General features: G+C 38.3%; 1 protein-coding gene across 1 annotated transcript in view; it reads right to left on the bottom strand.

Moving 5' to 3' along the window:
• Positions 1 to 226: 226 nt before the first annotated feature.
• Positions 227 to 25559, bottom strand: part of MICU2 (mitochondrial calcium uptake 2) — a 147245-nt gene continuing 121912 nt past the window's right edge. The window contains exons 8-12 of the mRNA XM_074860046.1: positions 17294 to 17391; positions 8047 to 8218; positions 7653 to 7761; positions 3736 to 3893; positions 227 to 3467 (exon numbers count right to left, since the gene is read on the bottom strand). Of these exons, the coding sequence (XP_074716147.1) occupies positions 3363 to 3467; positions 3736 to 3893; positions 7653 to 7761; positions 8047 to 8218; positions 17294 to 17391 (642 nt within the window). The 3' untranslated portion in view covers positions 227 to 3362. The remainder of the gene's footprint in view (positions 3468 to 3735; positions 3894 to 7652; positions 7762 to 8046; positions 8219 to 17293; positions 17392 to 25559) is intronic.

The raw sequence follows: 25559 nt of genomic DNA, 5'->3' as shown, positions 1-25559 counted from the left end.
TTTCTAGAAAGAATCAATGAGTTTCTCTTAGTTCTAGTATGTCACCCTGCATTCTTGCCTTTGGTTCTTTTAGAAATGAAGAGTAAATGTTCTTAAACAGAGAAATGTAAAAAGTATTGTTATGGGGATACAACTAAAATTCTGTAAATGAGTTGTATGCTGTAATGACTTGTACTCACCCTTGCGTATCTTTTTGAAATGTTAAATCAATTTGAGACTTCTGCAATTTGTAATGTATTCACCTTTATTCCACATAACATTCAGATGCAATGTTGGAGATTTTTAAAAAAATTAATTTTATTTAGTTTTTCTATATATTTCTGTTCAGAGGAAGAGTTTCTAACATTAAAAAAATAATAACTGGTAAGTTTAACTGATAGATTGGCAGCTAGCATGAACTTTTAACTAAATGGTGATGAGTAATGCTAGTAGACAGGTTGCAAATATCATACAGTTACTAAAAGGAACTAAAACATCTAATGCTAAAACTATGATGGATTCCTTAAAAGACAAGGCCCATGTAAACAGTTACATAAACAGCTCTTTCAATCTAAGATACTAAATATGAGAAATTATTTTAAGACTGTTTTGTAAAGCCTTTACTTAAGACAAATAAAAATAGACTACAAATTAAACACACAGTCTGATCCTTCAAGCCTGACGGCCAAGTCTTCCCTGGCCTTCAAAGGAGTTCCTTCCTGGATGTACTTTCAGGATAACTTCTTCTGAAAATGGTTCATAACTCTTATTTTAATTCCTAATCAATCATTTAATTTCTTTTTTTACTACAGACACAAAGTTAATTTAAAAATAAGCATATCCGTTTTCCTTTTTCCTCTGAACTTGACACCAGAGCTTTTATTAAAAAGTAAAACTTGAAATCCTGTTTTTAGTAACTTACTGCCGAAAGCAGATACTGCCGATTGCACAAACCCAGATACAAATGAGCAACGAGGAATTAAACTTCTAGATGCATTAAAGCTAAATGAATTGATTTTTCCAAAAGAAAACCAAACAGCTTGTAGGAAGCAAGTAATTAGTAAACAAAAGAAACCACAAAAGCAATAAAAACTATCATAAACCTATTAACATTACACAGAATAAAATGTTAAATAATAATCTCCATTCCAAAGTAAACATGATTTGCCAAAATATTAACAGCAACAAGTAAAAGGCAGACTTGCATTAAAGCCTTTGTTCCAGAGCTGGAACAAAGCACACTTTGGGTGAACACACACTTTTGTGACACAGAAGTGCTTTGCTCGATTGTGTCCTTTTCTTTGGTGATGTGAAGCTGGCTGCGGTGCTGGGATGCCAGTCCCACTGCCCCACCTTTGCTCCTGTGAGCTCTCTCTTAGTCATAGCTCCCATCCCCAGAAGCAGCAAGCAACTTCCAAATGCACAAAGTAAACCGCTATCTAATTTCCTGTTGCCCACAGCGCAGTGCATGAGTTCAGATTGAGGGGGGAGGCCGAGGCATTTACTGCATTGCATTTCATTTGGATTGTTTCCTGGGGGAAAAGAGATCCTTGATGGTCACTGGTGCCTGAACTTCTAGACAGTCTCAGGTCCCCACACAGGGATGCTCTTGTTCTTGTGGGTGACCCTGGGTACGTGTCCACAGATGACAAGAATACAAGCATTTTCTCTTTAACACAATTTAAATTAAAGCTCTGAGTGAAGGCTGTAGAGAGAAGAGCTGCTTTGCTAGCTTCCCACTCTATTTCCCTAGGAGAGACCACTGCGCTGAGGCTCGGGTAGGAGGACTCCTCAGCACAAGCATGCCTGATGGCTACTGACATACCAAATACTTTCTCTGTAATCTCAGTACTCCTTAGGTGGGATCTTTATGGTTTCCTAATGCAGTCTCTCCTGTCTCTCCTCGGAGTGAGGGCTGCTCTGATGTCTATCTATCATGGAAGGTTCTGCTCTTCTCAAGACTCCCCCCACCAAAACCCAAAGAAATTACAACAAAACATCTCCTGTTGAGCTTATATACAACTTTGAGAATAACACAGCTAGTGTCATGCTTAAAAGGGATGGATACTTCCTCACAGAGTGGTGAGATTTCTTGTTTGTTTTTCTTGAGACATTTCCCTATTCCATCTTTTGAGTCTGTTATCACAAACCTGTCTTGAAAGGTTAAGCTTTCACCCCAGCAAAGACAAGTCAGACATCTGAGAGGGGGAAAGAGGAAGAACCTTGAAAGCTTTACGGGATAAGTCTCTCCTATGTATAGTGGCCAACCAGGAAGAATCTTCTGGACCTGAGACTACTGGCTTCTAAGGTAGTAAGAAAGAAAAAATGTGTAACGTGCACAGCTGTGTGTACATAGATGCACACACTGTTATAGCTAAAAAATGTTCATCTACAATTGCTAAATGGGTCTTTTTTAAAATCTATTCCTTGTTTTACTGTTTAAGATCCTATGTCTAACTTTGGATTTTGGAGTAATAAATATTTGTATTTACTTTTTCATTGGACTTATTATTCCCCCAACACTTGCTTATTATAAACTTGAATTCCTGAGATACTGCAGCATTCCCCATCACAACCTTTAGTAAGATAAAGCAACTATTTGTTACACATTCACCTTCTGCAATACAATTAAAGCAAAATAGTTATGACTCAAATTGTAACTACCACTGTTTATAACAGAATGAGGATTTTTGCTTTGCATTTATAGTATTTGTTGAAGAGGTCTGAGAGACTCAATGCACATTCATAGATCAATGTACAACTTTTAAAGCCTGTATCAACAGTCTTGTATTTCCAGTTTAATATTATCATCATGAAGGTAGACAAACCAGATATCCACACAGAATCTGGTGGAATCATCCATCACGAACTAGCACATGAGCAGTTCACAGTAATGAGGGCATGAACCATATGAATTTTCTTTTTTATTTAGGATAACTTGATTTGCATGGATTGTGCAAGTGATTCGCCTTTTGGACCTCTGTCCTTGCCAGAGAAACACAACTGCTATGTCAGTGGCTAACTGAGATGATGTCTACTCTTCCAACAGGGTACAATATTGCTGTGATGTTCCTGCCAGTGGCCACTATTAAATCCTGCATATCCTGTATGCTACAGCGCAGGGTCAGACTCCACAGAGGAGTAAACAACACTATTCCCTAGAACAAGAGTATTTCCATATGGAGGTCAAAAGTGGTAACAGTTCTGTAAACCAAACTGATCATACTAGAATGATACAAAATTATTGCATTAGAAACTGGGTTAATGAAAGTTTAACTATAGTAACAAAAAAAAATAGTATTTTTGATTCAGCCATTATGTAAACAGCACAGACAAACTCCCCTAAATAACAACACTTAAAGAAAAAAAAACAATGGACTGCTTTAAAAAGGACTTTTCCCAGCTTGCTTCCACACTTCTTTGGCTCCTTTAATGCTTTCTCTTTTCACACACTTCCAGTAACCTTGAATGCCTTGCTGTTGCGGTACCTGTTAATAAAGTTAAAGTATGTTTAGCATTTACACAAAAAAGACTCTTATTCACAGAGTGTGTAAATATAATACGTAATGCAGCACTGCTGCTTCCATAGTTCACATGCATAATAACAAGTTCTTGGTGGCAGCACTCCTCCCAGGAGTATTCAGTTTAAAATATAACTTCTTTCTATTCACTATCTCTACTTGTGTTTCTACAAGTGTTAACAAGATAGTTGTAGCAGTCATCTGGTATTTAAAAACAATGATGTCAGATTGTTACCCTCAAACCTCGATGAATTCGGTTCCTCAGGACTCCAAGAAACTCGCCGTGGCTGAGGCAGTCGTCTCCATCTAGATCAAAAATCTTGAAGATGGTATCCAAAACATTATCCGAGAGATCCTGTCCTGTTGCTACCTTCACTGCTCTCTTGAACTCAGCTAGTAAAGACATAATATTACATCGTTGGTGACTGTGAACTTGTAAAGAAAATGGAAAGCACATAAATAGTAGGATTCTGTACAATTTACAATGTCTCATGGGTATCCTAATGAGAATTTGGGACGTGTGAACTGGTAAACTATTAGGAGACCTAAGTTCATGCATTCTTGAGCTTGCTTCATCTTTCATAACACTAGCTTTATTAATTGTATGACAAACTTTTGAAATGCACTACTTCTCAAGCAGCAGCAAAAGGGATGATTTTTGCTAGAAGTAGCTGCATGCTGAAAACTTACGTACTTTTGGCTGACACCTGTGCGTATGGATGATAAGTGTTTGCCTCATTATGGTCTCATAAAAAATACTACCATTTTATCTTGCACCAGTTTCATGCCCATTCATTCTGCAAGAATACTCTTCTTATCAGAGAACAGTATTTTATGATACGCTCCACCTCAATCAACAATCCCCTCAGCAACTCTGTAGAAACACAGACCATCAAATACTCAACACACTGTTTACAGCACATGGATTTATATACCTGTAGTTCTGTTTTTTAATGAAGTAGGCTACCTTCTCTTAAGTTATGATTGAAGAGTTTATGAGGATTTATGGCAGAAAAAGCTGTCATACCTCTCTGGAGATCTACTTTCCTCTTCAGCTTTTGGTTTGCTTTCTTTATACTACCATGTACATTACAGTAATACCTACTATCCCCACTTTTGGTCTTGTAGTGTAAAGAATTTGGAGTTTTGACTCAAGGAAGATGAGGAAATGTGTGGGGTTGCCATAAAACAGCAGATAGTAACAGTGAAACGATTATTGTTTATTACAGCAAGCACAATCACAACACATGAATTGGATGCATTTCTGAAGTCATCATGGAAGTGTGAATTTCAAGAAGGGACTGGAGGTTACTGAAGTATAGCAGTATTGTAGATTATTACAGCAAGTTGTCGAAGTAAATATAGTTATTACTATATACTACATATTACTGTATAAATATAGTAATAACGTGGTTCTGCTTTCATAAACAAGTGCTGTTTATAAATAGCGCTATAAATATTAATTCTGGAGCTTAATAGAGGAAGGGGCACTCCTGACTTGGTTCTCATCTTTGCCTCTTTGAACAATTCCTGTATAAATGGAGTTGATTAATTTACAGTTGGTTTAAATATAATTAAGTGGAAAATCCTTCTGTAAAAGGATATACCACACTTTGGAAAGGACATGAAATATGGGATGCTTATAATAAAGTCTTAAGTTTGTCTTAAAAAAGATGTTAACTGTTTCAGCTCTTGAAGCTAAATATAAATCCAGAGATGGCACTGCACTTTTTTGAACAGAATATGAAGAAAAGGAGAAAGATCTTCTAAAATGGTGGAGCATAATAATCTTCAAACCAGGAAGGGCCACCTTATCAGAGAGAAAGATAAGCTGCTAACTTAGAAGGAAAAAATAATTAGAATAAAAGGAAGGACTAAAGAACTGTCTTATTTTTAGATAAATACTCATATGTGTGTGAATACACACGTGCAAACAGTGAAACAAAGAAATTAAAGGATCAGACATGTATACATGTAACATCTGTGAGTTACCTCAGGAGCTGACTGTTTTCAATCACAGTATGGTTCAGTGCATAAACAGAGTCACAACTGCCTGTTGGTTAGGAATAAATTTTTACAGGGAAACATTACCAGAGTCAACACCAACTGTTGGCCTCATCATCCTCTGGCACTACAAAATGGGATACTTAATAGAGAAGTGAGCTAAACTCTCATATCTTACTTATGACTATTATTTCACCATTAATCATCCTCTTACCTCTCTACTCTTTGTATCCCTTGTGCAAATAAAATCTATCTCCCCCCTGAGAAGAAAGATGTCAAACCAGACAGAGGAGGGGCATGAACTCAGCTGGGAACTGAGCACATGATGGAAGAGAAGCTGAGGGAGCTGGGGAGAACAGAAGCGTAAAGGGGGATCTTGCTGCAGCCTTCAACTGCCTAAAAGGTGATACAGAGAAGAGAGCGCCATGTTTTTCTCAAAGGTGCATAGAGGTAAATGTGTTTTACCTCATTGTAAGTTGCAGCAAGGGTTTGATACAGAAGACAAGTTTTGACGAGCAGAGTGGTTAAGCACTAGAACAGCTGCCCAGAAAGGCTGTGGAAATGAAACTCTTCCTGAAGGCTGGACTAACTAGTGATGAAAGTCACAAGTTGTAACTCCCCCAGTTTTGGCCTTCTTTGGTTCAAACCCCATCCAAACATTTCTCTCAAGAATACTGAATTATCTTCCTGTCTTCCCACATCTGTCTCACCTTTTTCACATGAGCCCATCAAATATTTATTTCAATGAATGTTAATGTGTCATCAAATTTCCTTAGGAACTTTTTATGTTGCTCTTTTCAAATAAGTTATGAGAGCTGTCCTTCAAGTATAACAAGTAAGTAACAACCTCAGGATTATTACAAAAAGCTTTTTTATGTCCATAAAACTTTTGTTGCATTGCTCCTATTTCTGCTATATGGGAAGGAAACAAATTCCCTCCTCAAAATCTTTATTTCAAAAAAAACTTCACTACATTGTTTTTTTTCATAGTCATGATCGCATAACACTACATAAGCAGATGGAGAAGGCAGTATGGAGGAATAAAACACAGCAAGATGTTGGAGACCCTGCCAAAGAAGAGATTTCTATTGTTTAGTTTCCTCAGAAAACTAGTTTCACTATAAGGAAAAAGCACTGTTATCATGAACTGCTACTAAAGCATGTATTGTTTCAATAAATCCTTCCTAATCTAGAATTTAGATTGGACTGAGAGAGGGCCTGTGGAGAAGGACTTGGGGGTACTGGTGGACGAAAAGCTGGACATGACCCTGCAATGTGCGCTCGCAGTCCAGAAGGCCAACTGTATCCTGGGCTGCATCAAGAGCAGTGTGGCCAGCAGGTTGAGAGAGGTGATCGTCCCCCTCTACTCTGCTCTGGTGAGACCCCACCTGCAGTACTGTGCTCAGCTCCGGGGTCCCCAACATAAGAAGGACATGGGCCTGTTGGAGCGGATCCAGAGGAGGCCACAAAGATGATCAGAGGGATGGAACACCTCTCCAGTGAAGGAAGGCCAAGAGAGTTGGGAGTTATTCAGCCTGGAGAAGAGAAGGCTCCACGGAGACCTTATTGCAGCCTTTCATTAAGGGGACTAAGAAAGACAGAGAGAGAGACTTTTTACCAAGGACTGTAGTGACAGGACAAGGTGAAATGGTTTCAAACTGAGAGTAGATTTAGACTGAACATGAGGAAGAAACTTTTTACAGTGAGGGTGGTAAGACACTAGAACAAGTTCCCCAGAGAAGCTGTGGCTGCCCCCTTCCTGGAAGTGTTCAAGGCCAGGTTGGACAGGGCTTTGAGCAACCTGGTGTAGTGGAAGGTGTCCCTGCCCATGGCAGGGGGGTTGGAACTAGATGATGTTTAAGGTCCCTTCCAACACAAACCATTCTATGATTCTATGGTTTAGTCTGCTGTCAGTGGTCCAGCATATGAAAGAACATTAGAACTTACAAATCAAAACATTTTGGGAACTTCATATTATTATTTTTTTATTAAATAGAATTAATTCAGAATAAAGAGCACTATACTATTTTTTGGACTTCACAGTGTTACTTTGGGATACTTCTGGATAACTTATTTACATTAATGCCGTAACAAAAAATGCATTTTTTCTTTTTTAAAAACTACATGCAAAAGGTGTGCAGGACTTACCCCGTTTAACAGGACGATTTGCTACAGTAAACATCTGCATGGCAATAGAAAAGTCTTCCAGGTTATTTGTAAACTTGCAAAAAGTCTTGAATTCTTCCAAACTGATATTCTAGAGTACCACAGAGTTCAGATGATACATAATGAGTAATACATTCAAACCCCAGGAAATCTATTTTATTAAATCTGGTGGGACCTAGTGTTTACGTGTGATTGCCTACTCATCATCAATATTTGTACTTCTCAGTTGGCAAATTACCATTGTTCTTATTTGCATAAAATTCAAGGGCTGCAATAATTAACTTGGAAACTAGTTACATTATTAGATACTCGTATTCAAATGAAAACCTGTACACACAAATGAGGAAGCAAAACAAAGCATGTTCTATGTACCAACCTCTCCTGCCTCAAATCTGTCTTTCACATTCTGCCAGTAAATTTCATTGTTTTCCTCATCAGTGAAGTACAGTAACCATTCTGCAAAGTCTTCTTTTCTCATGACGTTCAAACCCTTTGAAAACTTTATGAATTCCATTTCTTGGACTTCTGTTTGCAGATTTTCCATGAATCTAAGTATAAACAGATATTATCCAACAGTTGATACTTGCATCACTGTATCACTACCACTACCTTAGTTACTAAATGCAGTAGACACTAACTCTTAATCACAGATACTGTCAACATCACTGTTTAAAATATCACTGGTTTAATTTTACCTGTGCATGTAGATTTGTTTCTGCTGCTGCATTTCAATAATGACACCAGTAGGGTGCTCTCTAAGTCTGCATAGATGGCTGCTGCTAAAATAATTTACAGATACACTTGGCATCTAGTTTTTACTAATGTTAAAAATGTGCAGATAATGAGATAAAATAATTGGTAAGGCAGTATTATAATTAATGAATGAAAAAGGACATGGTAACTAAAGGCCTGACATGATTTATGAAATTTCATACTAATAAGAGGAATGACAAGGTTGGAAAGTGCCTAGAAAGATGAGGCTCTAATAATCACAACGGTGAAACAAAAGAGGAAACTTGAAATCATGACTGCAGAAAATGATGACTAAAAGCCTCAAAGATCGTAACTGCAAAGAGAAGTTTGGCAAATCAGTTCTGCACTCACTACAGGATGGATTAGAGAGGATTACAATTGACACATACAGAGTTTGGAAGAGCACAGAAAATGACGTTGCAGGTGTTTGGGAAGGTAAGAAGAGAACTGTCTGAAAAAGGAAGGGGTGAACATCAAGGTTTTTAGGAGACACTCATTCTTTCAGGAAGAAAAAAAATAAAGTAGCATGAGAGGCAAGTAACAACCTGCAGGTACACAGCTTAGAACTGTGAGGAGAGTTGTAGCTTTGTTCCCCCAGTTTGGTCTACATGGCCATTATAATTTCTTCTGGCTAATATTAATTTTGAGAATGTAGAAGACAATACTGTGCGATCCATTTGGTAATTTCCATTTCAGAAATGGGGCAATCCAAAAACAAGTGATAATTTTTAAATATAAATAAAGGTTAAAAACACAGTGATGCTTGCCAGAATCCCTTTAGTACTTCAAAAGAACGCTGCATTATGGAGTTGCAAAAATTATTGACAGGAGAGAATGAAATACTCCTATATTGGGACAAAGCAATTAGTTGGAGAAGAGGACAGCTAAGGTCTATGTAGCAAATACCAGTAGAGGCTCATTTGCTCATCAGTGTTTGCATGGCCTCACTGGGTTTGAATTCTTTCCCCTGAAATTACAGCATTTTAGTCCGCACAGCTATCTTTAGTTCTTTAATGAGATCACTTGGACAATTAGTAGCTCGAAGGTCTGTGAAGTCTGTAAGGGGTTAGCTGAAGATTTCTGTTACAGCATAAGTGCTCTCTTGAATTTTTTCCTCTAATAATTAGAGCTGCACATGCAAATAAAGGGCCAACAAATGCTTCACAGCTCAGGACATGCAGGTAGATGAAAGCCTGACAGTGGACATGATTTTAGGTTTCAGGCTAGAGTTTTATTAGGGTAATACTGAGGAGGGGTACGATATGCTCCCACATTTTATATGGGCATTTTTCTGGTCCAGTAAAGGGGTTACAAGGCTTCCACAGTATAGTCAAACACTGAGGTATCTTCCTCCACAGTCTACCTTAAGACCTGGCTCACTTTCAAGTCCCCTGACTCTTCCTCTCACATGGGAATGAAACACCAAAGGACCTGTTTGTGTCACCACCATGAAGGGGAAGGCCCTTGTCTTACAGACCAGTGAGAGCTGACTTGCACAGCTTGCAAAACACTGTTCAGTTTTCAGACACAGCTCCCGTCCTTGTAACTCATGAGATGACTGCTGGCTCTGGCCACCCCAGCAGTCAGCACGTGCAGGGGAGACTGGCCAGCGTGGGCTGGCAGAAACCGTCCTGCCACAACCCCACAAGAGTCTCCCTGGATCCTGGGAAGTGATGTCTATCCGTAGGGGGAGAGGATGGCACATGCACCAGGCATATGGAGCCAGTCCAGTAGAGACTTGACTAGGGCCACTTGGCTGCATTTTGGGAGTGGCCAAAGGCAAGGAGTAGATGGTATCTGGGATGTGCGGCTTGTGCTTGGCTGGAAGTCACAGCAGAGACCATGCAGAACAGTAACTGCATCTCTGACTGTTGTTTCCAACCCATGTAATGTCTGGTCTGGGGGAGAACAAGCTGCTGAAAATGAGGCCACTTACAGAAATATGCCTAAAACATGGATGTAGGGAAACAAGACACCATGTGTTTTATTTTCTTGGCTTTAATCTATGAAAGGTGGCCCACATTTTGCAACAGACTTAAGGTCTGTTATTGAAAGTATGAGTTATTTATCTTGGGGAGCTAACTCTCAGTCATTTGCTTTACTGGTCAGTAGCCACAGCTGATGACAAACTACATATTCATCCATCTTATTCTAAATATCACATTTCCTTAAGCAGAAAACCCTCAGTGACCTGCCTTCTAGCCATACCCAATAAAGGCAGGACAGCTGAACGACCAAGCGTTTCTACATGCTGAGGAAAGAGTGGGTGCCCCACCTAGCTGCACACATCAGCCAGCTGAAAGGTGCAGCAAAGCCAAAGAGGAAAGTGAAGGGTTTGACTGTGGCATTTTTGATGTGTTCTTGCCTCTGCACCTTCTTCTAGTCGGACAGCAAATGAAGTGAAATTTCCCCAGTCCCACTGTGGGTTTTCCATTGCCTTTTCTCAGGCTTGGGTTCTTGCCCTCTCCAGTTGCTTTGGGGCAATAACACCACACCCTTCCTGTGGCACAAGAGTCATGCATCTTGCTGCGCTATGCAGATTAGAGAGGGGAGTGGGAATTACTTATTTAGGTACAAGAAAAATTAACAGATATTTCATTTCAACTTGTAGGCTTGCTCCTGGCAAGCCAGAGTGGGAAGATTTCCTGCCATACCAAATGCTACTTGGAGCAGCAGCTGAAATATGCAATTTAAAATTTATATGTGATAGCCTCCCGTATTACAAAAATTAAAATACTATGAATCATCACATCAGCATTCTAGGTCACTCTTATTCCCAGATGTGAGAGTTAAAAATCCTAATGAGTTTTTTTTTTAAGTGAAAGTTATTAAAACTTATTAAAAATAACTTTCTGGTTAGGAAGTAAAACTTGATACTTAAATGCCAAGACACCGCTAGGGATACTTGCTTTTGTATCTTCTGGATCTCCGTGTGATGAGTTTCAGCTGCAAATTCCTTAAAAAAATTCTCCAGACATTAGGAAAAACAAGAATAGAATGAAATTCCTGCTCTCTCGAAGTCAGTGGGAATTTGGCTGGGGACTTTGAAGGGAGCCAGAATTCAACTACGGGAATGGGACTCTGATTGTAGGTGTGCTCTACAATTCAAAAATAATTAGACTGGGAACAATCTTATGCTACAGTAGCTTGAAAATAAAAGCAAACCTTAATTTTCCAAATAACAAAAAGGAAAGGTAAATCACAAATTTATAAGATGGAGAAAAGGCTGGGTACAGGCAGTACCTTCTTTAAGATAGTCTGGTTTATCCACACTCTCTAAAACACCCACGTTGAAGGCCAATGGCCAAATTTGTTATCGTGTTACAACAGCATCCAGAAACCTTATCAGGATTTATCCCTCATTTTGTAATGTGCTCTATTATAGAAAGAGGGAGTCTCTCAAGACTTTCTGGCAACTCAGTTTTAATAGAAGTGAAAATGTAATAAAAGTGGGGAGACCTCAGGAATGCAGCTATTCCCCCTCCGACCTGAAATACTGCAATGAAGTGCTAGCGTTGTATTCCTTATGGCACACAAAGAAACAGAATGAAACGCAAAAGGAAAGGTTAGGGAAAGTTTTCCTTCCTATACCTCTTGACCTGAACTGAAAGTCTGTGCAAAACTTTAACACTCTAATAGAGAACTGACCAGTTCTTGTCGCACTGATTTATAGGAAGGAAAATTAACAACAAAGATAGTGGTGAATATACCACCCCGGCATTTGTACTCTGCTTCAGCTCCTCTTTGGACACTGAAGTCCTTCTGAAGGCTTAATAACCCTCTCTGCACCAAAAGAATGTTGCAAACCAGCTGCAAGGTCGCCTTTTTGCAATCTGACTTTCAAAACAGAATATAGAAAATCTAATAAGGGCTTGAACATTGACCTTTAGAGAACATTTAGATCTATGCTTGTAAATTCAGTTTTGCAAGCAGTAAGACAGTTAATCAATCTCACCATTTTCAGAACTACAGGCAAAACCTTCTTTGATTTACTGTCCTCAATGTTTCCAAACCAAACAAAAAAACCCTACTCACTTTCATTTATAAGCATTCTGTAGAAACTAATCAAGCTATTCTTTTGCTAAGTATATAGGAAAGGAAGAAACAGAGATTCTTCTCAACATCATTATTAAATATTTGGGAAATATTCAGATCCAGTTACGATAGGAATACACAGTCATGAAGCCAGATTTTGTTCCCATCTCCACTTCCTCACTGTTTGATCCTGGTTGCACAAGATGTAATCTCTATGTGTATTAGGGCTCTACATACATATACAAACACATAGACACATGTGTAGGTACAGAGACAAATAAGAAGGCAACCATATTCTATACCTGCAAAGCAGTTCCAAATCCCTAGATGAAAATCACTGAAAATGTACAAGCTATTGTCACAGCAAAAGCACCACTGGATGATGATGCTAACTGAAAGAGATTCTGCATCCAGGCATTGGCACAAACACAGAACAGCACCAGACAAATGTCAGCACTAGCAATGTGGTTCAGACCAGATCATTCTGGTTTCTTAAATGAAAGGTTTCAAGTATAATGTACCATGGAATTCAAAATACTGAAGGAAAGAAACATGACAGGTAGGGAAAAGGCACATTTTGTGTATGGTTATATAATTTGTGACCTTTAAGCTAAAGCAGGAAATAAAAAAGAAACCATGATTAAAGAATATTTCTGGTACAAAATTCTATTAACTGATGAGAAGTTTGGAAGCAACAAATCAGATTAAAAAAATGCCATAAACTGGATTTGAAATGTTAATTTTCCTCATATGATTAAAAGATGCCCATTGTTTAACCATACCAGGAAGTACTTTTTTGTAAGTCATCCCAGGAAAAAAATACAACAATCAGAAAGTTTTTTGAATATTCTTCCCGTACTCTCTGTACTTTTTCTTTTTTTTTTTCCTTCAAGGAGATTGTGAGAGATTTAAGATTGCTTAGGGACAGATTACAGAAAAAAAAATCATAGCAGTCGTAAACTGTTTAGGGAGTGAATTACTGTCTCCTCTTTTATTTGGGATTAGACATACTTAAACAAGATCAGTAAGGGACTTTTTTCAGGGAAAAAAACCAGTGGCTGTCAAGAAGAAATACTTGCTATACCTAGAAAACTACATAGTTTTCTACTCAGAATAAAAAATAGCACATACAATATAGCTGAAAATTAAAGAACAAGTGAAACATTTTTTGTAAGGAAAATACCAAGAATTATTTATGCCTCAAAACACAGGGGAAACCCATGCAAAAGAATAAAAAGCCTGAAATCCTGGAGAACTTCTGGCTTTATGTTTGAAATCTGACATTCTATAAGATGGGGCCTGGTATTAGAAGACAACACTGTTACTGAAGTGTAAAACTGAGTGGTGGCCATCTGAAACAGAAACTTGTTCATGTCTTCCAAGAAGAAAGTCAAGTCTCATCTGGTTACAGCTTCTTGTATTAAATCTACCCTTCTTTACATGATTTTAGGCTTGCTGCATATTGTTTCATATTTTCTTAAACTGATACAGGAGAATAATGATTCAGGCTGCATTTGACTAGGAGGCAACACCGTTACTAGTGATGTACATAAACATACTCCAGAATAACTTAGATTTAAATTTCCTAACTTTTGCCAGGGAAACAAGCTGTGGCTTTTGAAGTTGTGGATTGTTAATAATAATTACCATATTGTCCTTATGTTATGGACAATACAACTGGCAAGAAATCATTTAGCAAACTGGAGCTGAACATGTGTTCCTTGAGTCCTACCTTAAGATCTCTGAAATCACCTTGTTACTATGGGAAAGACATACGGTGCTGTGCTTCCTTGGTTGCTTCCACTACTTCCAAGAAGTCCCTGGAGAAGCTGTAGAATTAAGTGGGAGCCTCTCCACTGCTGCTCAGCAGAGAAATGAAAAGGAGCAGCTTTGGTTGATACTTTGATTATGTTCTGTATGACAGTGAGAAAAGAGCTTGACTGGCGTCACAAAATAGCTATGAAAAGGTTACTTCTTTACTTCCATGCGCCCAACAGCCCAAGAAAGGTTGAAAAGTGATCTGATAACTCTGTTTCATGGTCTCATTCTTTATGTCTGGTAAAAACCAACTGAGGATTGTCCTTGTGTGTATCACCTACCTATGATTTCCCAAGAACCATGCACCAGCTGGAAACAGAGAGAGCACAGCATACTTAACCATTTTCCCTCCCTATATCAGTGCGTCTCTGGTGTTCGGGGCAGTAGGAGGGGAGGCACAAGAGCTGGCTTACATCAGCTCCACATTGCCTGAAGAGATGTAGACTGTTCCCATTTTCTGTGTGCCATCTGAATGCAAAGCAAGGAGAACAGGGCAAATTAATTGCCCTGATATATTGACTGTGGCTGTCTGACATCTTTTAAATGTTTGGACTGTGGGCTAAAAGGGTTGGACATCACTGGTGTACATGTAGATACAGATGGTTGCACACTTACAAAAGGATTTTTTAATGTCAGCCAAACTGAAAAAGAGGAAGCATGAGGAAAATATATGTAAGTAATGAGGTGAGAGCACTAGTCTCAGCTTTCTAAATTCCCATGTAAGTACGGTGAAATTTCACAAAGAAAGCATTCCTGCCTTTTTTTTTTTTTTTTTTTTTTGTTTCAAGGACCCTACAGCACTGCAATATCTGTGTATTTAACTAATGTGACAAGTTTTAGTGTGTCCTAATCGAACCTAATCACCCCTACTTTCTACTAGGTACTACACTGATCAATGGAAAAGCTTTCTAGGCAACAACTTGGAAAATGATAAAAGCATTTACCACCATTATTTTCTGCTTTTGACAATGATCCATGTCTGTACAGCTCATCAGTCATCTCTTGTAAAAACAGTGTGGCACTTTGATCAAACAGCCAACAATAGCTTCCCGCGTAAGGTAAAATGTTATGAGGGGCCATCAGATAGAAATCACATTTTCTCTGAACAATAGAAACCCAGAAATGATGTGCTTGATTTACTTGCAAATAAAATCATGTGAAAGGTGATATCTTTGCAGAGGTTGAAAAGACAGTGATCCTTTTATTCACCTTTCTGCGTGTTAAACAAACTTCACTGTCATGTTGCAACTGAGATAGAGTGTCTACACAGTGATAAAGAGCCACATTCCAGCTCTACGAAACCTAACTGCCACTGTTGAAAAATTACCTGCATTAAACCTTACACTTATCCCACAAATTTTAAGAGCAAGATGTGGGAGTTTGATTTTGGTTACAGGCCTCTATCTGTGTGGTAGGCAAAGGTCTTTAACCTATGCGTTCTGAATGTACTAGGTACATAGTTTCATCAATGTCATGCCTCAGTGGGTCAATGTAGGATTTTATCTAAAACCTGAGACTTTTCAGTTTACACTGTATATACAAATACAACCTTTTACTAGTGCTCTCTGCCTTTTGTTTCATTGAGAGGATCTATGGTATTTACAGAAAAGAAAGCTGGAGGCATCTTAAACTTATTTTACTCACTTAGATTCCAACTGAGGCAAGGTCTTCAAAAGAGAAAGGTTGTTTATTTGAAGACCACTGTATGCCGGAGCCAGTGCAGCCGAACACCTTTTAGTGTCAGAACAATTTCCTCTCCTCCTTTTCTACTCTGGCTTTTCCCAGACCTCTGTCGATTGGAACAACATTCATTTTTAAGAGGGCTGACGAAGATTCTCTGCTTCCAAACATAAACTGAAGTAAAACACATTATCCTAATTTATTTTTCCGGTTGTAAATGACTGATAATTTTTGTAGAAAGATTAATCTTTCTACGTCTTCTCTTCTCATCCCATTGTGCTAGAAGACAAGATTCACACAAGTATTTAGGAACTTAACTTCCATTTGTCTCAAAGAAAGACTGTGCATTTGGATTCTGGGCCCAAGTTCACAGAGCAAGATGTGTCTGGAGTTCATACTAACAGGAGAAACTGATCTCTCAAGTAACAGAAACTGTTTTAATCAGTTAAGTTGTGATGCTGTGTAGGTGGTGGTCATTACTGATTCAAATAAACATTGGAAGAAAGAATCTCATCCAGTTAAAACACTAACAGCTGATGCCTGGTTGGGTTTTCAAGTCAAAAGCAACCATAGCAGAACTTCATACTCTGATGTAGACAAGGATTACACCATCTTTCTGACGTGTATATGACATATAAACTGAACGATTACCTACACCAGTCTTAGAACTTTGTATTAACTTCTGATTTTGCAAAGCTTACAGTGAAATAGATGGGTATACCGTGCTATGTTTCCAGGAGTAATGGCCACTGCAGTTTCAGTCTGATGTGGTGTTTACCATCTGGCTCAATTCTCAGTTGACACAAACACCACAAAGTATCTGCACAGTCCCATTGCAAAAGGAGTTCAAAGGGTAAAGGAAAAGGCACAGGGGAAGTTTCAAACAGAATCTGGAATTTGAAGCAAGCAGAGAAGTTGACTGTAGCCTACCATGACAGTTGTAATGGGGAGGGGGTTGCCTCAGCTCAGAAAAGCTTTTTTAATTGATCAGTAGTCATGTTTTTGGTGATTTGATCAAGAAAAATACTCATTAATCATATTGTCTTAAGGTATGCCATCACACAGCTACCAAGAATGGTAGTCTCAACCCTCATAGCCTCTAGACCCACTGCTGCTTTGGAGTTATCATGGTGCTCAACTCTTTCTGCAGACAGCAGACTCCAGGAGCTAAACTAGAAATTTAATAATGCAAAATCATGAATAATCTCCTGCTTCATTACCTGCTTAACTTTCTGAATCAGCTCAGTGTGAGGTCAGATTAATGCCAGTGCTGGTGCAAAGTACAGGGGGTAGAAACAGGACTGGTTGCCGTTAGGCTTGCCGAGCCACAAAAATACCTGAAAAACTCAGAGTAGCGAAGTTTTTCCTTTCCTTCTTTTCCAAAGAAATGTACCAGCAACATGGTATTAACAGCACAGCTTTCCAGTTCTGCTCCCTATAAAACAAAAACTGGTATGATTAGTTATTATTGTATGATTATTAATATCTATTCACCACAAATCTAGAGATATTTATTTGAACTAGAATTTCACAAGACTTATTTGCAATTTAATTACAGTTCCCAAACACAGGATCTCAGAGCTGAACAATTCTTCCACATTAACTGGCTATTATATGTTCTGCTTCTGAATATTCTGTATGAAAGATGAGTACAATTTACAACCACCTTTCCATGTATTTTATTATTAGAACCGAGAAGATTGATAGTTAAATCTTTAAAAACCTTTATGCTTAGGTGAATAGAGGCTTTACATGAAGTTAACATCTTTGTAAAAAAGTTTCGAGTCAGGTATTTCTGATTTGTTACAGCCATTTAAAAGCATTCATGATAGTCTAATAAACAAAAGTAGAAAAATACAAACATTCTTAGTGCTCTATTATAATATTATCTTCAAGACTTCTTGCAAATTTTCACTGTTAGTGACTTTTCTGTGTATTTTTAAAATCTGATTAAGAGATTTCTACAGAAAAAGGATGCACATTATTTGAACTCAACAGCATCTTTAACAAGCCTAAAAACACACATAATGCTGGATTTCTGTTCTATTCTTCTTTCAGCACTAGCATACTGGCATTTCTTTGAACGCAACAAAACACTAAGCAACATGAAGAGAGATTTTCTTTTTTTTTGTAAGTCCGGAGGGATTTCAACAAACTATTCTTATGACATCTAAATAGCCCCTCTGTCTTTTATCTGGTTGAAGAGGTAAGATGAAAGACAAGAGTCTATTCATAAGATTTAATACTAATGGTTATTTAGCTTTCAGCATCATCAATAACAAGTCCCATTAGTCCACTGTGTGTTTCATGCTTATTGCATATGTGACACAGTTATTTTATAGTTAAAGAGGTAACATTCCTCCTTTCTACTGCAACCTACAATGCACTAAATGACAGTGATACAAGTTATTCATGAGTGAACCTAGAAAAAAAACTTTTCAAGTCATACGCAACCTGTACTTATTGAACTTTTATCATTTAACTGCAGGCAAAGAATATTTAAATACCCACAAGATCCAGCCTTCTAAAGTTTAAACACTTCAGATTACTGTGAAGACTGATGCATAAACATTGGTATATGCTTTTCTGAAAGTCAAAAGTCAAATAATTCATGTATGCTTATTTGAAATTCAAACCCAAACTATTTATGTCAGAATGCAAAGTTTTCTAAGAAGAAACAGAGAAGAATCCACATATTTCTCACTTCAGTGAGATACTAATCTGCTTTTTGTGTTTTTTGCTTACATGTTTAAAGGAGACTTGAAAAATGCAAGAAATGATTTTGCTGATGTAATTTTAAAAACTGAACTCATGATTACACAATTTAATGCTTCCAATTTAATTACTCCATGTTAAAATCAGTGTTGTATCGAAAACAAACTGAAAAACAAGGTTTAAAATAACCTTTTAAAAACAGTCTGCAACAGAAGAAGTTTTTTTCTTCTATTCATGTTTCTCTAGTTATAAGCTAGAAGAAGACATACAAACAGTACCTATCTCATCTTATCTGAGATGACAAAGCCTATCCCTGGATTTATAACAAATATGCACCTACTTGTTGGCTACCCTCTTTATCAGTCGAAATTCCAAAGTGGAACTGGCAGATGTCCAAACACTATGTTAGTGAGAGCTAAATGTATTTTAAAACTACAAAACAGTACATTTCTTTAAAACAGAATATGCAATAGGAGACCACAGAGACTACAGCTTAAGGGTAAAATTTTTTAAAAAATTTCTTTTCCTAGAGTTAATGCTATTAAATTAAAGTACATGTTAGTACATAATTCCTTTTTGTCCACAGAATCATTAGAAGCTTTTGCTGCTGAACTATATAAATTAGTACTGACATGACAAATCTTTGTTAGAAGATAATGAGAGCTCTATTAATATTTCCAACACCTCACCCTCCTGAGCTTAGGTAAAAGAATAACTCACATTTGGAATGTGTCTCTTGGCAATGACAATGAAATGGTAACCTAATCCTGGAGCTGTAAAAAGGACCAGACTTTTGGTAGCTTTGAGTCACAGAGCTACTATCTAAATTGAGTGAAAGTTTGTATTCTGGTAGCTTCAGCCCTGGGAGGGTGCACCATAGCACCCATTTGGGCTGTGCGCTTCACAGAAAGCTGAGGCACAGAGTGGAGAAAGGAGTGATGTTCTGAGTCTCAGCTTGATACAAGCATGGGATGGGGCAGGGACATGTATCTCAAGTGGGGAACTCAGAGATGTTCCAAGGGTCCATTGATTCAGACAAAGAATCCCAAAGACCAAGCTCTGATGCCACACAAGTCTACAGGAACTAATAACATGTGTGTACATATTACAAACACAGGCATATTTTCCTAGAGTAATGTTAACACCTCATACACTTTTCAAAAGCACCATGAACTGCTGAATTAGGCAATTATTCCTTTTTAAGTAAGATCAGATAACACAACATTTATTTCCTTATTACATTACACAGACTGTTAACATAGAAGCCTGATACTGCACTGAGTCACAGGCACAGACCTACCTAGTCCTGTAGCTCCCCACTGAGTTTTTGACATTTAGGACCTGATACTGCAGCAAGCAGCAACAAGTGCCACTGAGAAGAAACTTATCACACAGCGAGACAGGATTTTCGGAATAATGTACCTAACTGATTTTCAAAACTCATCTGCAGTGTTAATAGACTTACTGTCTCTAGATTCTTACCACCTTTCCTTGCAAAATTTGCCTGAGGCATGACTGGAAAGCATTCATCATGATTAAAATCTGTAATACATTCCTTGTTCTCTAACTTGCTTCCTGGGAGATGGTATTTGCTGTGCAATGTCTTGTTTCAATAGAAATTGTAAAAATAATGCATATTTTGGATTGAATTTTTTTTTTTGTTAAGATAGAAGGAGAGTGAATAGATGAAGAATGGGGTCAGAAAAAAGAAGAGTGTCAAGGAGAACAATGTCTTAGTTTCTGTCTACTAGTGATGTCCCAAATCTTTCCAAAGGTAAGACTAAATCTTTGCAAATATTTCTGAGTCCACTTCCCTGAAATGATCTTTGTTTTTCTGCTGCTATGTGAGTCAGTTCATCATGTCAGGCTTCTATCCCTGAAGGCAATCTAGACTTCAATCTAAGCAGCCTAGCCTCAAAGACTGCTCAAGAGCATCAAGCCTTCTGTCACTTTGAGACTCTCCAAGATGTCGGGATATATCCTACAACTCAGTTCTGGAAAGAAGGTTTAAAAGATGTATCAATTATGAAATTAATCCTAGCAGGTATAGCCAGTCAAAAGAACTGTAAACAGGCAAGCTAGTGAGACCGGGAGATCCAGATATCCAAAAGCAGTCTTTTTTTGCAAAGCCCAGGCAGCCTCAAGTGGGGCCCACATTCTGTGATGAATCAGCTTTAATAATTATGTAAATCCATACTAAAGTTTTTAATATTTTGCAAGGCACTTTCTTACTAGGTAGAATTCAAGAATGCATCAGATCTGATACAGAAAGGCTAAAAGATGCACATTTTTTTCTACAGAGTGTAACAGACAGTATCTGAGAAAAAGTCTGATGGAGCATTTCCAAAACAATAAGCAGCTTATATCCAGCATTCAACAACATCTATAATTCCCATTACCAAGGGATTAGTTGTTTTTTAATGACAACTAAAGCCATGGAATCACTGCGCTGTACTGTTAGTGACTTTAGCAAGGAAGAAAATGTAACTTTATGGATGTCCTCAGCTTTCACTGCGTCACTCACAGTTCTGCATCAGTTCATGAGGAGATACAGAAAAAACAGTTTCCAGTCAAATGGCTAAAGTTAATTTGGTAGTAGACATTACAGGAGATACTTTATGCCAAAACCAGGAATACGTTGAAACTTGTCTTGCCGCCAGCAGGTTGACTGCATCAAGCAGTCGGGGAATGGCACTGTTGCACTGAGAAGCCTGAGGCTGCATGACCAGTGCACTGCTGGCAGCTGAGGGAAGCAGCTTCTGTACACAGTTGGGGATGGCCCCTCACAAGAATTCAGGCCTGCCTCCCCGTTATGCCATACTTTAAAAATATTAATTTCCACCAAAAGTAGAGAATCCGTAATGAAGACCCCCCTCAGGAGGTATGATGTTCTTTGAAGCACACTCTTGATTAACGTGGACTTGGCCTCCAAGGCCGAGCACACCCATCCTCAGCATGTGTAAATCTCCTTGCTCTCAGCACTAAAACCAACTCAGATGGACTGTGACCAATTCCCCCACCTCGCTGTTTGAACACATCTCCCCAGGTAGTTCACGTTCAGGCTGCCACCCCAAGTTGCAGTTATCACAAAATGCCAACTGAGCACGCTTATGTGCGCCATTTCCAGTTTATTCCAATTAATTTTACAAGCAAATGCACTAGACAGCTTTCAGAGATTATGACCAGATTCTTACTGTTTTGTATCAAAGACTAGAGCTGTTAATGCAAGGCCAAACTGTGTGTCTTCCCTGGCCTGTCTGGAGACCACACTGCTATCTGGCTTCTCTATATAATTTAAAGCGCTTCAGAGTAGGTTAAATAGCACAGACTAAAGGGGTAGCCTTGCCTCACACATCTGTGCAATGGAAAGCAAAGCTACTGTGACCACAATGGGCTTCCAGATGAATTCCTCATGGGAGAGACTTTCGCTATCCACACAAAATTCAATGTACTTGCAGAATAGGTACCTAGAAAGATGTCAGAAAGCATGTTTCTTTGTCTCTCTTGAGGCTAATAATGTCATCAGATCACATGGAAAAATAAAGTAATTTCCTTGTCTGTGAGGTAAACAATGACCCAGCAATTTTTTAATACCCTAATATTTTGATGCCACATGGCTTGGTTCTTTATGGGGTTTACCTGCCAGGAGAGCTTCCTTTAAAGCATGCAGGAACACTGCAGTGCTCCTTGGTTTACAGTATCTAAAAGCTTTTCAACACAATTTAATGTTAATCTGGTGATACAAAACATACACATTTATGTTGCAGAAGACAGGTCAAGAAAAAACGTGCATTCCATCTGAACTGAGAGGTGACAAGATTAATGACACACTCTTTTGGAGAGGGATATTAATTTTAGCCTTGGACCATATTCTTGCAAAATTTGATGTGCTGCACCCCTGTTACAGAGTGTTAATGCACTAGAAGAGCGTAGCTCTAAACCACCATATTTCTCCCTTCAGTTTAGGCAGTCTTTAATTATTCTGGGCTCAGGGCTTTGCAGACTTTGAAGCTATGGGCAGAAAACTTTAATTAAAAACTCTAGGGAGCAGATGGGCAGGTTACGATAGCCTGCACAGTCTCTGTGGCTGAGGAGATCCATTGCAATGCTGCAATGTTTGAAAGTCCAACCTTGTGCTGACCATCTAAGTGGTGATGTGTGAATGATTATCACTCACTTCTCTTAGGACCAAAAAAAAAAAGTATACTGCTTAGAGTCAGGCTCAATTTTAGTTCGAAAATTTTCTGTTTAAAAGAGATTAATAGCTGTGTCCCCAAGTATTAGTTAAATGTTTAAAAAAGCACATGTAAATGAGATACTTTGTATGAAAATGTGTTCATTGTGGAATGCAGAAGCATATGTTTAATCATTTGGAAATGAGACAATGAACATATTTCGCAACATGAATTCCATTTTAAGAACAAATGTAGAACATTCTGTATTGTCATTCCTTTTCTAACAATAGCTAAAAATATTTCTAAGTTTAGCCATTACTCAAAGCATATTAAATCAGAGATATTGAAACTACTTGTAACTCATTAATCTAAATTGAAGGGCCCAAGAGCAAAGTCCCTGATGTAGATGACTGGATAGATATCTGCAACCATTAGCATCGTTTGCACTACCAGAACGCTATGTATCCTTCCAAGGAACTCAGGGCAGTAACACAAAAGCAACTGGTGCTGTTCACCGAGCAACACCTTTTTCAAAATACACCAAATTCTTCTAGCTTATGCACTTTCCTATAACACTCTACACCACTTCCAGGCAAAGGGTTTGCCTCTCCTCTTCCATGAAGCATGGTCAAATGCTCAGCTGGATGTCTCATATGAAGCAAAACAGTTCTGCTAGGAAGCCAGATGCCGCATTTCCTTTGGCCTATGGGAAGATGGGTGAGCTGAGACAGCCACTGCCTCTGCTGACTTCTGCACCATTTTCTCCAGTCTAGTTAGAAAGAACCCGGTTGCCGGTCTTGTAAGCCTACCTGCATCTCTCCTTCACTGTGTGCACGCCTGTGCTATGAGTAAATCAGATTGTCTGCTCTGCAAAAGTCAGCACGGAACTCCAAAAGACTGGGCTGGTTAAGGCTAGGCAGATTTTTCGGCTTTTCTTCCAGCATCAATTATAATATTGGAAAAAGAAAATTCTTCAGTTGAAATATATTTCTCTGGGTAACCAAGTCCACTGCAATCCCACTCAAGGGCCATTACTAAGTGGTGAAATTTTGAATTTTAGATGTGCAAGCCAAAATCTCAGTAAAAGAGGCAGAGATACAAGCACCCTGGGAGCACAGCAAATGAACTGCTTTTTCTTTTCCCAATACAGTATCTCAATATGTATTAAGGGATATCTCCATACATTGAACGAATAACTGGGACCTCTGTCTACACACTGTACAGAGAACACACCTGGCTACATCTGCTGCTTAAATAATGCTGCAGACTACTATTTAAACCTTATTTTCATAAGTCAGTGACATTTTCCATCTGGTATCAGACTAGGATTACTTTGAAAAAGCAGCAAACTCATATGCAAGTTGTGAAAGTGTTGTAGAAATAAAGAGCTATCCCAAACACCAAACTTCTGTTGCAGTATCTCAGCTTTCAAAGAACAGTCAAATTTAAAAACTGTATTTTTATGCTTTATCTGCTTTGCTTGAAAGTCATACTATGACTGCCATAATTATTAAAAATAAAGGGTAAAAACACATGCACTGACTACACTGTATAGTCAGATTCACTGCTTCTAATCAACTTCTGTGAAAGGCTGAGACAGGAAAGAAAATAAAAATTAGAAGAAAAGTGGTAATTTGGACTTTGCCAAACACAAGTATAGAGACCATAAGAATTTCAAGATAGCTGTACTTCCCAAAGCTATTTAATTCTTCCTTTGAACGTACTATAATTCCATATATAATCTGCTAAGAAACTGCCTAATATTTTCTGGTTACAATAATTTCAGATTTTTCTCAATGAAGAATTCTGAAGACAAAATTTGAAGCAAGACAAAAAACAAAATAAAGACATTCATGCTCAGGTATTTAATTAGCTCCCAATAAGCTTATGTGTTTATAACTAAATCTTTCCAACTGCGTCAAAGTTTCTCTGGAAATTTTATACTATAACTGTGCATTCATGCAGAATAAAGATTGTTTTTCTCTCACTGTCATGGCAGTTAAGTCTCAATTGAAATAGGTTTTGAGGAGCAGACAACTCTATTAATCCTAGCTATTTTAATCTGGTGACTGATGAAAAGATTCAAGAAAGGAGATAGTTATTAGTCAGTCAAACAATTTTTAACTGAACCCTGGATGCGTATTGAGGGAGCAAAACCTTTATACATCAGAAGACAATTTTTGTTTATGCCTAGTAAATATTAAAAGCGTTAGCAATACTGTCACTTCCATTTTTTCCCCAGGCAGGTGAAAAAGAACATGAGCTGGACCAACTCTTTGTAGAAACTGCTGATGCATGATAGGTTTATAAAGCAGAGCCCTGTATAAATTTCTTATTGAATGCTACCAACATGAGCAGTCACTGCCTCATGCCTAATTACCCATTTTCAGTTTACAACTGAAAGCAAGTTTGTGGTGAGGAAAATATCCTTCAACTACACCATCCAATTTAAGCATGCAACAAATGTAGTGCTGCTGATGTAAGCAGCACGTTATAGTAATAGATGGAGATGATCCATCTGTACTCTCCCCCTCCTTCGCCCTGATTCATCAGCTTCTTCTGAGGTGTTTTCAGCATGCTCAGGACTTCCCCCTCTCTGTTTACAGTCTCATTCAATCTCATCCAGGCTACAGAGTATCTTGTCTCTGTGCTGACTACAGACTGAAGAAGAGATGGCAGCTGTCAAAGACTCTACCTGGGAAGAAGGCAGGTA

Source organism: Strix uralensis, chromosome 2 (genome assembly GCF_047716275.1).
Source record: "Strix uralensis isolate ZFMK-TIS-50842 chromosome 2, bStrUra1, whole genome shotgun sequence".
NCBI lineage: Eukaryota > Metazoa > Chordata > Aves > Strigiformes > Strigidae > Strix > Strix uralensis.
Note: the sequence above shows the minus strand (reverse complement) of the source record. Positions and strands in the feature narration are given on the sequence as shown.